The sequence below is a fragment of the Solenopsis invicta genome, chromosome 10 (genome assembly GCF_016802725.1).
Source record: "Solenopsis invicta isolate M01_SB chromosome 10, UNIL_Sinv_3.0, whole genome shotgun sequence".
NCBI lineage: Eukaryota > Metazoa > Arthropoda > Insecta > Hymenoptera > Formicidae > Solenopsis > Solenopsis invicta.
In genome coordinates, this window is record NC_052673.1 from 4,971,032 (window position 1) to 4,988,765 (window position 17,734).

At 29.3% G+C, this 17,734-nt stretch overlaps 1 protein-coding gene across 6 annotated transcripts in view; it reads right to left on the reverse strand.

Annotated features, from left to right (window-relative positions):
• The window catches only part of LOC105207422 (C-terminal-binding protein), a 131,984-nt gene that overhangs the window by 23,764 nt on the left and 90,486 nt on the right, over positions 1-17,734 (reverse strand). For 4 of the 6 annotated variants that reach the window (XM_039454569.1, XM_039454571.1, XM_039454566.1 and 1 more), the window contains exons 2-6: positions 16,980-17,482; positions 14,973-15,260; positions 13,151-13,339; positions 1,225-1,314; positions 696-855 (exon numbers count right to left, since the gene is read on the reverse strand). In XM_039454569.1, coding sequence (XP_039310503.1) covers positions 696-855; positions 1,225-1,314; positions 13,151-13,339; positions 14,973-15,260; positions 16,980-17,177 — 925 coding nt within the window. In that variant the 5' untranslated portion in view covers positions 17,178-17,482. The remainder of the gene's footprint in view (positions 1-695; positions 856-1,224; positions 1,315-13,150; positions 13,340-14,972; positions 15,261-16,979; positions 17,483-17,734) is intronic. The other 2 variants (XM_039454567.1, XM_039454572.1) reach the window with 1 other exon arrangement.

A 17,734-nucleotide genomic window follows, 5' to 3' on the forward strand; every position in this document is an offset into this window, starting at 1 on the left:
AAGTACAAAATCTTCAATAACAATGTTGACAAATGTTTCATGAATCTTTTCTTTACACAGATATTTCATGAATAATTTTTTAAATATTTTAAGATAGGAAAAAACGTTGGATGCAACAAATCCACGTATACACTAATAGTCCCAAAAAGCAGAGTAAGAGCAATCAATTCCAGCCTTTTAATTTTATAAACCTTATTATTAAATACATAAAAAATATATTTATTACTTATTGTTATTTATTGTATAATTTAACTCCTACGGGGCCGTGTCTGACCCCATAGGAGTTAAGTATACAATACAAATTACTACTTACTGTATCAATCGTAAGACTCAATTTCATAAAAGCTCTTTTTCGGATTACATTGCAAAAACATTAATTATTATAAACTGTATTATATAAACTGCTATACCATCTATAAAAAATACTTTCTAATTCGTATTCATGTTTTTAAAGTTTATTTTTAACTTTTATTTTAAAAAATAACATTCAAAACAAAATGGTATGCTAGTTTGGTGATTTTCTCTTTTACACGCACACATACACACAGACCTTATTATAAAAAAAAACATCGTTATATTTTTCTATTTGGAAAAAACCTATGCTGTTTATATCTTTTTCATTTTACTATGGAAGGAATTCGGGAAGGTTAAAGATAGTTAAGATAGGGTTAGGCGCGGGGACAGATAAGACTCACACTGATTCGCGGACTGACCCTGAAAGACGTTGTATGGTTCATTTTCATGGACGTCTAGTGCGGCCGCGCGGATTCTACCCTGTTTGAGCGCCGCGGCCAGCGCGTCATCATCCACTAAACCACCTCGCGCTGTATTGACTAAAAATGCTCCCGGTCTCATCTAAAACAAATGTGATGTGATTTTTTGTAATATAACTACAAATAATATTATTGTATTATTAAAACTACAATAACAAAAACTTATAATTACTTAATATGATCATTGATTTTTATTACAATTAAAAAATTAATAAATCTTAAATATATTATATTTATTAAAATAAAATTTTTTTTAATATACAGCTTATACCAAATTGCTCAAAATTCACGCATTCAGGTATGGTACTTCATTCATCAAAGGTATGTACAAGATCAACATAAATAAGAATAATATTTAAGAACTTTACTACTATGCGGTCTGCCACACCTAAGCATGCGTATTTCGAACAGTTTATAAAATTACAAATATTTTTTATAAATTTTAATATACCTGTTTAATAGTATATTCATTTATTAAATGATGATTGTGTTCATTCAAGGTACAGTGCAGAGATACACAATCTGATTGGAACAGCAAATCCTGAAACAAAACAATCTTTTTTAGTGCAGTTTTAAAATAAAATTTTATTGTATTTTTTTTATGTTCCTTAAACATACCGGATCCGGAAAATTACGAAACACATTTTCCGGCCTGGTTGTTTCCACTCGTCTTTGAGAAGCTATAATTTTGGTTCCAATCAATATTTTTCAACTTTTTAAAATAAAAGTTTAGAATTTCGAAAATGTGACTACACAATCGACATTGCCAATAAATGATTTATTGCAAAGTTATAAAATTATTGAGCAAAAATTATTGAGCAAAAATGAAAAAAATTGTCAAAAATTCACCTTTTTTTAAATTTTTGCACCAAAAAACTTTTAAAAACTTTATGACATTTTAAAGCTAAAGAGTAATAATTGCAAAAAAAATTATAGTATTATTATTCCTTTTACAAAGTATAATTATGTAACAAGAAGAATATAAAGTATTTTTTATTAACTCAAGGTGTCTAAAATTAAAAATTAGTGTGTTTCATGATATATATATTTCGGATTCCGCGCAGAAGCCCCCTTCTCCACAGCACTATATAATAGTATTCTAACTTTAGACAGAGCATATGCGAGTAACAAGTGAACGGACCTGTTCAAACGTGTTTTGCCCAGTTTTTTCTTTTTACTCACAAGAGATTACTTACAAAAAAAGTTACACTCACACACAATATGGGTCCCACAGACCTTAAAAAAACTTTGCTACCGTACTGTTCGGACTCTAGTTGACCAATAAAATTTGTCAACCATATCAATCAAAACAGAAGATTTCACTCCCCCCCCTCCCCCCAGTGGTCCAAACCGCCTATCTCATTCCGTCTTCATACAGCAAGCGTTCAAAATTTTATTCTATTATGGCGTCTCCTAGACACTATAATATGTTTAAAGATTAATCATACAATCACAAAAAAAGCAACTTAAATTTTGAATTAAATGAACAAAAGCTCTGGGGACGTAAATCAAAATATAAATAGATGCCGAGAGAGCCAACGCTAGATGTTCGTGTGTAATTAATACATGTATTGACAATCAATTATTACAAATACAGATGTTTCGATCCTACGATTTGGATCATTTTCGATATAACGTTACAAATGTATTGTTAGATCTCATCTACTCGAGTGTGATGTCTGCAGTAATTAAACACGATAGCGGTACAAATGCCTGATATATCCAAAGCCAGTGCCATAAAAAAAGATTTTAAACAGTCATAACAACACTGTGCGTTGTTTAACCAGTAAAAGTCAGCAGACAGAATAACAGAGATGTGTAAAGAACAATAGATTTCAGAATACATAAATTTTGAATATTAAAGGCATTGTGTACAATATGCAACAACCGAGGGGAAATTCACAGCCGGCATTGGTGTACAAAATTTCGGCAGTGGACTGCCGAAAAAAGTAAGCAGTGATCTATAATATTGACGGCATTGTCGTCAGTGGTTGGGGAGTGGTGAGCTCACTTCAGAGTCGGTTTTTCGATCATGGGGTTGAGCACAAAAATTTTTGAATACTTCGGGAAAGCTTTAGAATTCTTGTGCAGGCATTGGCGTATGATAATGGGCACGCGGTAGTGTTCATAATTGCATGGCATTGCCTTAATTTTAATATAGGATTGACGGCATTGTAGGCATTGACTAACAATAAGCATTGTCGGCAGTGTACAAAAATGTCGGCAGTGTTTTACAGCAATGCCAAAAATCGGCATTGGTGTACAAAATTTTGGGTTGTGAATTCCCCCTCGGCAACAACACTCTATTTATCAAATATTTACAAAATATTGATTAGTATCAAATAATTAGTATTATTTGAATAGTTTATCAACAGTTATCAAAATATTTGAAAAATGTTTTTATCTTAGATTAAATACATAATATCATAAAAATATTAATAAAATATTATATTTATTTTTTATTTAACATAAATATTGTATAAAATTAATTAAACAATATTAATAAATATTAATGAATATTTATTGTTCATAAATATTGTTTAGTAAGCAAGTGTATCTGCTTGAGTATATTAGGTTGTTCGGAAAGTAATTTCTCTCTCTCTCTCTCTCTCTTTTAATGAAAATGAAAGACAATTTTCTTATCTCTCTAGTAAATAAATATTTTATTGAATTATATATTATCCATTCTGGACCAATATCTTTTGCCATCCTTCTTGCAGTAGCATGATTCCACGCTCATAAAATTTTTGTTTTTTCCTGGTAAAAAACTGATCCCGATGATTTTTGACTTCCTCATTTAAAGTAAAGGTTTTACCGTCTAAAAAATTTTGTAAAAACCGGAACAAATAATAAGGAGAATATGGTGGGTACGGCAATATATCCCATCCAAGCTTTTGACGAGTTACCAAAACTTGTATGAGGTCTCGCATTATCTTGATCAATTCTGGCCTTTTCTGTTTAAGTAAATCATTCAATTTGTCCAGCTGATGACAGTACACTTCAGATTTGATCGTAGTCCGGTAGAAGCTCCAAAAAAAAACCGATTTTTTTGTGAAATCCCACCAAATAGATAGCATCACCTTTTTTTTTATAAATATCGGCTTTCGAAGTGCTTTGAGCTGATTCATCTTTTTTGCTCTATAATCTCTTGCGTTTAACATTGTTGTAGACAACTCATTTCTCGGCCCCAGTGATGATGCGCTTCAAAAATGGATCATTTTCTTGACGTTTGAGAAGCAAATCACAGACGTCAACGCGACAGCACAGATTTCTTTCCGTAAGAACATGAGGAACCCATATGTCGAACTTTGAGATTAAACCTAAGCGTTTCAAAATGATCATGAATGGTCAAATTCGATAAACCTAACCTCTCAGCGATCTCGCAAGTTGCTATTCGCCGGTTTGCATCAATTATGCAGCTTAAATGTGAAGTTGCCCTTTGTTGGGAAAAAACAAAATTACTTTCCAAACCCAATATTTGCTTTGTAACAGTTGTATGTGAAATAGGAAGGGTGAGACAGGAAGGGGACAAATATGCAATATAGTTTTTAAAGTACATGCTTGAAATTGTTGGAAATAAGTGATACATACTTATTTTTACTTATACTCGATTAATTGCAAGAATATACCCAGCGCGAATAAAAATTCGTCCATTTCGCGCATGTTTCCCTACAAAAAAAGAACGCTTCCCGCTCTCGCACATATACTTGGTTCTTTACAGCAGGTAGCATAAAAGCATCGACTTGGTATATCGATATTAATTTCTGAAATGCTACATATTGAAGAATAATCTAACAGATTAAAATTAATAAAATACAAAGAGTGCCTAGCTCAAATAAATCAATCAAAAATTATAAAAATAAAAATTTTTCTATAAGCTACCGCAATTGTTCGTGCGTACAAATAATAAAATCTGTTAATTGACAATAATATTCAAACATTTCGATCTATTAGATCCTTCTTAGTGAAACGCATAATTTACAGCCGTAAAATAAAGTTTTTTGCCTCCTCCCACCTCAAGTAAGCTCAAAATAAGTCAAACGTTCGGAAATTGTGTTCATCATATTAAAAAAACGGAAGGCAGGTAATTCGAGTAGTGAGACAACGAGCTCATAACGGTGTAAAGACAAAATATAAATTAATTTCTTGCTGTAAACTGAGTACACATGCACACATGCACGCGCGCGCGCGCGCGCGCACGCACGCACGCACGCACATACATATATATATATATACACACACATATTCAAAGATTTTGCAGTTTTTAAATATAATTTTATGTATGCTTTCTCACACGGAATGTAGGAAGATCTAGATTCAAATCCTGACTAAGGTAATATTTTTCGCAAAAGATTTTTTTCTTTTTTCCGGGTAAAAATTTTAGAGATGCTACTAGTTAGCATCGGTAATATTAAATTGATTTTCATTTTAATTTTGTAATAAAGACTATTCTAATTCATTTGAAAAGCTGTGTTTGAAACCGAAAATAACGGCGCACAGTTCGAAAGAATTGGAAAGCAAAATCATATATGAAATATTTCACCAAGATCTTACCACGACTGTGATAAGATACGCGCGCTTGCACACAAGCATATTGCAGCAAACATATTTACACACAAAACATTTTCACATGTAAACAAAAAATATTGCAAAGGCTAATGAGAGTCAGCACTGTTATCAGTGCGTACAAGAAAAAGTTTATTCTGTATTGTTAATTTACAAATATATGAACGTTTTGACTCTCTTTCAAGTTTTGACATTCTCAAACTTGAGAATGACTCCAAAGAGAGTCAAAAGACGTTCATATGTTTGTAAATTGACAATACAGAATAAACTTTTTCTTGTACGCACTGATAACAGCGCTGACTCTCATTAGCCTTTGCAATATTTTTTGTTTAAATCTGGAGTCTCATTAAATTGTAAATTGCATTTTTACATGTGTAAATAAATAATATATTATCTGAAATTTCAAGATTTTTATAAGCCTTTGTCTAGTGAAATAATTGATGCTGAACGTTAAAGTCATCAATTGAATGATTTGACCACTAAAATTGAGGAGAAAAGATTATTTACTGAGCAAGCAAGTCCGAAAGTCATTTGTTGCACGACAACGCTAATTGTAAGCCACATGTTGCTCGGATTATTCAAGAAATTATCATTGACAAGGTTACCACAATGAAAAAGAATTTTAAAATTCTTCCCAAACTTTTCCATGTTTTCCAGATAATATTGGAGAATTTTTCGTGATCAATCTGTACTCTCTTTTTTATCTGTACACTAAAAGCGAATTATTATATCTATTTGCTGCTCCTAAAAACATTTATTTAATCTCTCATCAAATCACAAAACAATGAGTGATTCATTGATTCAACTTTTCATGAAAATATATTGCTGGGCCATAATTAATAATGTATACTTTAGCGCAATCACCAAGCTTCACAACTGATGCAATTTTATTGTATTGGGTCATTTAAAAAGTATCCGCGGTTTTTTGTTCAATTTTTGACATCAAAATTTCCAGAACAAAATCGAACAAACCACTCCTGCGTCCTGCGTTCACTTACAGCATCAGCACCGTAAACCCCACAAATTTTTCTGCATGTTTGTGCTGCGTTTTTGCCTTTTTTGTAGTAAAAAAGCGTCACATAACGTATTTCTTCAGAAATTTCACTCATTTTCAAACTAATATAACTTTTGACACAATTGATGAATTACCAAACTTTGTTTACAAAAAATATAACCTAAAATGTCATCTTTCAAACACACGTTTGTTTGATACAATCGGATTAGTGTTGCCCGATATAGTATGACCATCAACATCTAGTGGCAAAAAACTGCGAATACTTTTTAAATAACCCAATAGTAAAGACACCAAATAATCTCGACCCGATCAACTTCATTCTTTAATATTTATTTAATCCATGGTATATTAATGTATCGCAAATTAATGTCTCAGCTTAATAATTTTGTTTGTATTAGAAGTAAATTCTCTGGGCATTAAAATGGTTTTTCCCAAGACAAATTTCATTTAGCTCATCTGAATTCCTTAAAATATTTTTTCTAAACAGAGAATTGTGACCAATACCAAGCTCTTTAAAATATAAAGTAAATAACCGAGTTTTATAAAATTTCTCTTAGATGCATACAACCCTTTCTTTGTTTTTTTTTTCCTTAAAGATGACTCATCAAAACCGCTTTTCCCAAGTAACTCAAATTAATCTCCTTGCACCACAAGACAATAAACAAAATTTCTTCTTTGAATTTCTTAACACAACTAAATAGAATCTTGTAAACCAATCATCTTAAATCTGATATTTATTATTTACCATTACCATGTCCAACTCAATGTCGCATTCATCAATTTGCATTCTTACAAGGGACATGTCATGGGTATCCGACGCCGACTTAATTCTCCTTGAAATATGTTGTTAAGCACAAAAATCTAAGAGACCCGTATTTTTTTTATATGTGCGTAATCTCATGTTTAGGAGATGAGACACCCCTTTGAAAAAAGAAAAACAGTATTTCTCTTTCGGGGCAAATATCGTCAAAAGTGTAAGATAGAAAAAAAATTCTTTCAACAAAAGTTATACGGTTGAAAAAGTAGTTTAAAGTTGTAAAAAAAAATTTTTTTTGTTTAACAAAACCCCACCACCCAAAGCTTTTTTCAAATTTTTTAAATTTTATTATACATTGTTAAATTTGAAAAAAAATATCCTTTAATGTAGAGAAAAAAAATTTTTTAATTCTTATAACTAGAAAAAGATAAAAAGTAAGTTGAACTGAGATCAAAGTTAATCTGCGTTGGTAGAAATAGGCATGAAAGAGTTAACCCTTTGCATCACAATGTAATCCTGAGAACTACACTTACTGTCCAAGGTTATTTTATCAATAAATCAATTGTTTCACGTATTCCATTAGCATGTTTGGTATTGCTGTATTACTAAAGGTTTCCTCTAAGTAATAAAATAAGTTTCAGAATATTTTAAATAAATAATTTTTTGTTAATAAATATATATCGAAAAATTGCCATTTTTACAGATTAAATTTGTATAAAATGTTACCCTATAACCTATACCTCAAAATCACTATTTGCGAGTTTTTGAGGTCACTGATTACGAATCCGATGTCAAAAATTCAAAATTTTAAATGACGAATATACAGGGTGCGGCGCCAAAATCCGGACAAAATTCAATTTAAAATTTCCGCCGTTCTATACTATTAGCAGATATCGCAATTGGCGTTCCAATAGCTTAACGCATGTACTAAACCGTCATAACTTTCAAAACAGCGGCAATGTCGAAACCAAGTGCGGAGTATAATCGAAGAGCCGCAATTATCAAAAGTGTTCGCGCTGGGCGCTCGGCGACAGAAATTATTCAATTCTACGGGTACCCGAGATCGACTGTGTATAATGTCATCGCAAAGTACAATGAGTCGGAGAAGTCCAACGAAGGTTTTGCAACACCGGTGAGGTGCAAAATTGGTTGTCGGAAAACGTCGACATGTTTTGGTCGAAAGAATTCTGGCCTCCCAACAGTTCTGATTTAAATCCTTTAGACTCCTATGTATGGAGCGTAATTGAAAGAGTCACGAACAAGTTCAGACATCCAAACGTCGCATCATTGAGAGCCGCTATTAAAGCGACATTCGCCGATATGGACCGTGACACATTAAAGCGCGCTTGCGCATGCTTTAAACAGAGATTGGAGGCGGTCATTCAAGCAAACGGAAGATATATTGAGTTAAATGTCTTCTTTATGGCCTTAGAAACAACGTGGTTAAAAAAATTTTGTAAACCTTTTCGTTTTTGCAATAAAAAATATGTTTGGAAAAAATGTATAAATGTGTCCGGATTTTGTCGCCGCACCCTGTAATATGGCAGACAAAAATATCAAAATCAACTAGATTCGCTTGAAATTTGTTATTTAGGAGTTTTTGAGGTCGCTGATTACAAATTCGATGTTAAAAATTCACATTTCAAAATGGCTGATACAAATTCCATTGAAACATCAAAATTTTGAACACTTACCTCTACGAATGGCAAGTAAAAGACATTGTGCTCACTTTAGCACAAAAGCTAAGCAAAAATTTGCATACTGGATTTGCAAATCCTGCAAAATACATCTTTGTTTGAATTCAGTAAATAATTGCTTTCTACGTTATCATTCATAATACGATTTATTTTACATCATAAAATTTTAGTTTCAAATATATTTTACAATATGTACAATAACATTGAAAGATAAAAAATACATTATAATAAAAATAACAAATAAATAATAATACAATAAGAAAATATAAAAATACAAAAATGCATTTACAAAGTTGCAGTTTTTTTAGATATATCCATCAAGTTAGCTCCTCCATTATAAGTTTCATATTTTTGACTCCAGATTTGTAATTTGCGATATCAAAAATCCCCATGTAGCCATTTTCAAGCAAATTCGATTAATTTTGAAAATTCCATCCACCATAATAGCTCAGCCATTTTAAATTTTATACTTTTAATATCGGATTTGTAATCAGCAACCTCGAAAACCCCTAAATAGCAAATTTCAAGCAAATTCAGTTGATTTTGATAGTTTTGTCTGCTATTTTGAATCCGTCATTTTAAATTTTATATTTTTCACAGCGTACTCATACTCAGCAAGTCCAAAACCCGCATACCAAATTTCATATTATGTTGATTAAAAAAAAAAGTGACGCAAAGAGTTAAAGTACAATCAGTTATAGATGTAGCAATATCAATTATGCTATTCTTTCTTCTCGGAGAAAATATTTTCTTACAAAACTTTTTAATATATGCATAATAAAAAGTTTGCAGAATTAAATTTTGTATTTTGGCTTTTAAAAATTTATATTAAAAAAATATAAACTGTCCTTATATGATTACATTCAAGTGCAGTTCTAATAGTCGTTCTAATAGTGCAGCTCTAATGATCCCTGTTAAGAGAATGCTAAAGTAACAGAAGAACTTCCTCGACGTCGGTCCTACAGATCACTGCAGATTATTTTTCGAGCAAGACCAGGCTATTGCTTTTTGTCCATTGCATAGATCTGTCTTTGTTTTTTGATTATTTCGCCATTTGCGAAAAGTCCTATCAACTACTGTTGGGCTCCATATTGCTCTGTTTATGACAGTTCAGCTTCGCTGAGCGAAATATGCGCGTGGTAAAAGCACATTAGCGTATCTTTTTTGTTCAATTCAATCGTAATTTTGCAAGATCAGTGCATGTTTTCTGAAGGGTGCTCTACTATCATTTTGTACGCACGAGCTACACAACTTCTGTATTAAGGTAAAGTTAACCTCAGGTGACGGCTATTCGAGTGAATTTTTAATGATTTATTAAATTTTTGTTCAATTTTCTTATAAAATTGACCTGAGCACCCTTTCTTTTTACGCGTATTTCAATTCTAAAAAAAGTTTTTGTGATTCTGTAAAACCAATCCAAAGATATTTAATGCACTGTAAATGTCGGTAATTCGTGGTACTTTAGCATCTTCTTAAGGTGGTTTTTCTTCTTGGAAAATTAATATTTCTTCACTGTTTTTAGATCTCTTTCTTACATTGTTGGTAAAACTTACATAGAACTGGATTTGCATTTTAAGTTCTCAAAATTTTTAATAAACAAAAATACATAATCGTGCAAAGTGCACTAATTAAGTGCACATTAATTAAAATTCTTATATTTCTATTTATTAAAAAGTTTAAGACCTAAAATACAAAATCTGATTCTAGCTTTCCTAGCAATATAAGAAAAAAAAAAACTTAGTCGTTACTTTTACACTAATTGTGAAAAAAAATTTCTTTAAATAAAATATGAATAAAAAAACTAATCCCAGTGGAGGAAAAATACTCTCTTTATAAAAGTCTAATAATAATTAAGAACTAAACAACGACTGTCAAATTATGTTATACAAAAGTATAAATGTTACCCAAATAAATCATAAACGATAATTTAATCAAAGCTTTGGATCTTAATGATACGTAGTGCATTTTAAGTTAATGTATAAATTAACTAATTAAACAAAATTCCGTAATGAGACTTAATGTGTCAGATCTAAACTTCTGCCTGTTAAAATTGTGTCAAGCAGTACAATTGTGAGACAAAAACACAGAAGTTAAAGAGAAATAAAATATAAATAAATAAAAAAAAAATAAACAGAAAAATAAATAGAACAACGATATGTCAAGAAATAAAACAAATATATATAAATAAAATTAAAGGAAGACTAATTAAACAGCCTGTCAATCAGTAAAGCAAAAAACTATTAATTTGTCAAAAATTGAGAAGATGTAATGTAGACCAAATTAAAAGAATTGCTCTTTTGTAATATTATTCGCTTTTTTGTTTAAAAATGCGTTTGTAAAATAACATTTTCAGACATATATTTATTGTATTAAAAATAAATTCTGTTAAACAATCATTGTCTAAGAAGGTGTTAACTATAAACTCTCAATGTTCTTTTTGCAAACACAACTTTTAAATAATATAATTTGACAGTCGTTTAGTTCTTAATTGTACTCATTTATTGGGAGAGTATTTCTCTTTCGCTAGAATTAGTTTATTCTTATCCATAACCACTTTAGACATACTAATTCACTAATGACTCAATCGACATAGACTAAGGATGAGTGAACGTAAGCATGAATATTTTGGCAATATTGTTACGCTGAGGCTGACTCCAAGGTAAATCAAAACATTCGTATTTTTAATTTCATTGATGTTACGTTAGTAACAATAGTTTTGCATTAAAAAAAAATTGTATTATGCATTAATAATCGCACTCAATAAGCCCGTTTCATATATTACTATTTTTGAATTCTTGAGAGTCCTTTTGTATTTTTATTAAAAAGAAAAATACATTGTTTTGTAACCATATATTTTGAAGCAAGCATTTGGTTTCTTTGTTTAAGTAAAAATATATACTTTTAAGTAAATGGACATATTACCCCAAGTATATAATTTTATATTATTACAATTTATACATTTAAATAATTTTACAGTAATATTATTACAATAATAATATTATTAAACTTATTTAAATAAGTTAGTTATTCAAGATAATCAGATTTTGAAATCTAAAAAAAGTTAATTAAGTTTAATAATACAAAAAAATTCTGATATGACTATGAAGTTTAGCAACACATTTAAATAACAAAAATAATGATTATACCGCTCAAAAGCAGATCTTAGCACTTAATAATTTTCTAAGTGAACTGGCACAGACAACAGCATGGAACGCAGGAATCCAAGTTCAAACCTTGACCAAGGTATTTTTCGCAATAAATTCTTTATAGTTTTCAGGATAAGGAAAGATCATAGAGATGCTTATGAACATCAAAATTAATTATTATCATTTATTAGCAATTTAATTTTCATATTACATTTGTGAATTCTTCTTAAATGTAAATTTACCTAGAAAATTATTATTGTGCACTAAGATCTGCTTTTGACCAGTATAATCTTTCTCGTTATTTAAATGATACACTTCACAGTCAAGATTTCGTTAGAATTTCGTTATATTACTAAACTTTAAATTGTTTTTATAGATTGAAAAATTTGATTATTTTGAATATAAGATAACTCTCTAAATATTTTTTTAGAACTACAAGAAAAGAATACTTGATTAAAATTCTTTTATTTTAGCTACATAAATTAAGAAAATTTTAACTTAATTACAAGTAAATAATTATTAGAATCCACCAACTAAATAATTTTGTGTTAACTAAAATTTTTTTTTGTTTTAAGGTATTCTTTCTCTCAGTGTAGTGTTAAGGAAAAAATGACAATTTATTTAAAAATTTTCAACACTTTATATTCCTAAAACAAAGTATTTAGATTATATCATTATTGAAACTTGTTCATGTAAACTTTTCTTTATAGAATAATTTCTCAAAAATCAAGTCTCAAAAATTTGGACACTACTTAGAAACACCATATATATCGTTACAAAAGTTATAATTTTATTTAAAGTATTATATTATAAAAGGATTATATTATAATGGATTTTAGTATCCAAATATATTTCTATATTTGGATACTAAAATCCATTTTTAAATAATATTGAAATTAATAAATTACTAATAAAATATTCAAGAAATTTATATTTTGTTCAGAAACGAGATTATCAATTTATTTTTAATTTATTATAATATCGTACGTATAAATTTTTCAGAAATTTGTTACTAAATAGATGCAATAAAATTCATTTTTTTAAAAGACCTTATAGATCATAAATATAAAATAGTCAAAATTTACACAACAAAAATCTTTTAATAAATCCCAAATAACAACAATTATATATTATATCTCCAAATAAATGAGATAATGCCTAGAATCGACTTCGTGATAAATATAAGAAATACAAACCTGTAATGTGTAAACCCTGGTGAGACCTAGTGATTTTTCGATACCATCTGGCAAATAAGGATCGTAAAAGATGACGGTGAAGCCAAACGCTTTGGCACGCAGCGCAACAGCGGAACCAATTCTACCGAGGCCGACAATACCCAACGTGTCGCCCCGTATCCTTGCGCAACCAGTTGCTGCTTCTCTCACCTAAAACATACGCGCCAAACAAAATGCGCACAAAAATTTATATCAAACAGAAAATTACTAAGCCATTTCAAAAATTATTAATGTATATCTAACAATATAATACGAATCTGATAAAAATATACACCTAATAATATTTAAATCATGTATCCCCCTATTTATGACAAGGTTACAATTAGAAATTGAAGAACAATTATTCCGAGACTTTAATAAATCAAATAACAATATAGCATTAACTGTAGCTTATAACGATATGAATACATATTTAACTTTAAACTGATATGTTAGTGGTATTTACTTTACTGTAAATAAAATTATTTACAAAAAATAATTATTTCATTATTTAAAATATTATATTTCTTTAATTTAAAAACTAATAAAATAAAGCTTTTTTTAATGTAATTATTAAATGTAAATATGTTTGTATTATAAAATTAATATTTAGTTTAAATATAGATTAACTTCAATAACTGATTAAAAATCAAAACTTAAACTTTGAAGTCAACTAAGTCTGAGTAAAATTCAAAAATAATAATAAAAGATACATGTAATTTAATATTATAGTATACATTTAACATATAAATACTTATTAATAACTAATAACTTACTAATATAACAATTTTTAACAATGATTGTAATAATATGACTTGTATTTGCCGCACGTTCCATTATATTGACATTTTCACGAGTCTCAATTCTTATCTTATAATAATTATAATTTAATACTTATAACAAAACAAAAAATTATAAATACATAATTTATATTAATAATATAATTTATTATAATATGGTAATAACTATAATATAATTAAATAAAGCAATATATAATTAATTTTAATATAATTTTAATAATATATAGATTTTCTAATATAATTTTGTAACTTATAATTATAGCCCGGATCTCAGTGCCGTTTTTTCCATTTCAAACACTGCCCGCCGCAAAAATCAGGGCCAACTATGCATAGTAGTGTAACATAGCAAATGGAATATCGCAAGAAACAAAAAAAATTATTTCTTTGATTTATATGTAATAAAATACTGTGATAAATGTTGAATTTAAAATTTTAGCGTCTATCAATGTTTTGATCAATGTAATCTTGAAGATCTGCATAAAATTAATAACAATCTTACTTGTATTATCTCAGCAATAAAGCAATTAGAAAAATCTGGGATACCTTTACGTAACTGTCTTTGTACATTTTTAGAATATAAAAATATTGTGCAATCTCATATTTGGAATAAGATAAGAAATAAAATGGTCACAATACTAATAAAAAATAGTGACTTGCAAACCTTAATATCAATTTTTGGATGTAGACAAAGAGATGCGCTTCTATAATCGGAACAATTTAAAACTTTTTACGTATGCTATCATATATGCCAATATTTCGTCTAAGATTGAATGTTTTCACATTGCGAAACTATTTTAACAAAACTTTCAACCCAATAATTTATTATAGTATTTTGATACATTGTAACAAATCCAACAAATATTAATTTGCTTCACGCAATGGTGCTCCATTTGCTACGTTACAGGCGTAGTCGATTCTGTTTCTCATGGCGCCTGGTGCTCGAGAAAACGGCATCAAGATCTGAACTCTACTTCTAATAATATGACACTCTTGGAAAAATTTACCTGTTCTGGTCCTGTGAACTTCTTGCCTTCGCGCACCATATTGGCAAGCCAATAAGTGCGCCGATAAAGATTTAAGATGAGGCAAAGAGTAGTGTCAGCTACTTCTTCAACCCCGTAGCCAGGCACATTACATACCGCAATGCCAAGCTCTCCAGCTGCCTTGACGTCGATATTATCCACACCGGAACCAATCCGAACGATGATTCGAAGTGTTTTAAACTTTTCCAAATCTTCCTTCGTCAGAATTATCGTGTGCCACATCAATGCACCTACTGCTTCATTTAATACCTGCAGATACATCATATTATATTTCCAAAATAATTATTTCTGATAGTATATTCTACAAAATGTTTCAAAAATTAAAATATTAAGTATACAATATGTATGAATACTTTAAACATATATTTACAAAAAAAAAACATTATATTAACATAGAATATTAGGTATTAAATATTTACATTAATAATATTAAATATATTAAATAATATATTAAATCTAAATAAATAAATATTAAATAAAAATATACAATTTAAATATAACCAGATAATGTGGAGTAAAATTAATAAATTTAAAATATTTATTAAATAAAAATTAAAATATAAAAAATAAATATAAATTAATCATATTTAACTCTTTTTTCAGATAAAAAAATTAAAAAATAGGTTAAAAATATTATAACAAAAATATTTTTAATTTAATGTTTTAATATTTTACTTTTTGACATTATTTTTTGTGATAAAAAAATATATATTTACAAGGTATTTAAAAAATCACAATTCAATATTTACACAATAAATAGTACGCACCATACTAATAAGGGAAATTTGCCAGCAGTGCATCATTGATTTTAAGAAAATTTTATGAATGTGTAGTATTCACACATTTACTACAGTAAAGCCATAAGTTGCAAAAAATTAAGCATTCTTGAGAAAATGACGATTAAATATTTCCAGCACATATAAGATCGTTACAGAAAAACGATTGTCGAGTCAGCAGCATAGAAAAAGCATCCGAGTTAGGAAAATTGTCATATCTACAACGATTTCCGAATAAAACGGTGTTAATTTTATTTTTTTTACTAGATCTTATAAACGTTTATAAATAAGATAAAAGCTGTAATGATACTATAGATGCTGGAGATATTTAATTTTCTCGAAAATGCCTCATTTTCCCAACTTACAGCTATGATGTAATAAATGTGTGAGTGAATACTATTCACCCATAAAATTTTATTAAAATTTGTGATGCACTGCTGGTGGGTTCCACTTATAAGTAAAAAATAAATTGCAACAGTGATGTAAATGTTTCAAAATAAACATAGTTCAAAAATTTAATCATTTTTGAGATATTTTGTATATCATGACTTATTGTTTTTTACATGTAATCAAATTATAGTTAAACGTAATATAGTAATCGATATAGTAATCGTTTATAAAGTATTCTCCAGACAAGAGCATTGACTTTTGTGGCATCGTATAATATCCTTATACACTGGTTTTAAGATTTTCTTCAACTGCCCTTAAAATTCTCTGCATTGGGCGTCGATATAGATAAAGTATGAAATTAAATCACATATTCAGAATACGATTTGTAACCATTGATGTAAATTTCCACGTTGCATGGTATAAAAAAAAAATAACCAATGCCATAGGACTTAGTGCTTCTTTTGTCTGAAGAACACTTCACGAACAGCTGCTATTCGTATCACATCCAATTACTGTAACACGCAGAAATTAATAAGTCAGTTATAATATTAATATACAAAATTATTTATATTTCAGAAACAGTCAAATTTTCAATTTATCTATCAAGGCTTTTTTGCTCAGTACAATACATACTACATGAATACTAAATGCTTTTTTAAACGGCATATGATTATAACGTGCTTTAATATTATAAAATATTTTCAAATTATAGTATTTTTTTAGATTCTTTATTATGTAGACTCTTATATTCTTTAATAAACTTTTCTAATTGTTTAATTTTTGTTTTATATATTCTAATTACCTTTTCATGTATTTCTGAGGTGGATTGTGCATCGCAGAAGGCAACAGTTGCGACGTCTTTAAGGATGGGCATTTCAATAGAACAATCACGACCATCGAGAAGTGCAACTAGTGGTCGTGTTTGAATTGGTCCGTTAGCAATCGGACCCCTCAAGTTCTCCATACGAGGGCGTTTGGGCATCATCTTCCGTTTGTCCATCGGTCAGCAGACCGCCCCCCCTATTTTTATTGTTTTCACTGTGCGCTCTCAGTATCACTATATAGAAATTACAACTGCTTCCCTCCCCCTTCTGCTCCAACAACAGTAGAAGACAACAGAATCTATCTTGACAAGACACTCACAGCGGAGATGCCTCTTTTAGTCCAACTAGTACAATGTTTTAGCACTCTTGCTGTCTTTTAGGCTTTGTCACACAAACTGCTTTTGCAACACTAACTTCTGGTCGGTCTTCGGATAAAAACCGCCGAATCTCCAATGCATCACGGTTCAGTGAACACCGTCTCCTAAAATTTATAAACCAAGAATAATTATGTGTGTATGTGTACATATATATATATATATAATTATTATTATTATTTAAATAGAAAATAGGTATGTTAAAGTATTTCTTTCATTATAAGAATTCGTATCTCACATATACATTTGTAAAGTTTAAGTTGCTTGTAATCTATATATAAATGGTTTCAAAATTCTTCAAATAAACAGCAAATAAACACATTTGCTCCAATAGATCATCCAATAAAACTTTTATCCAT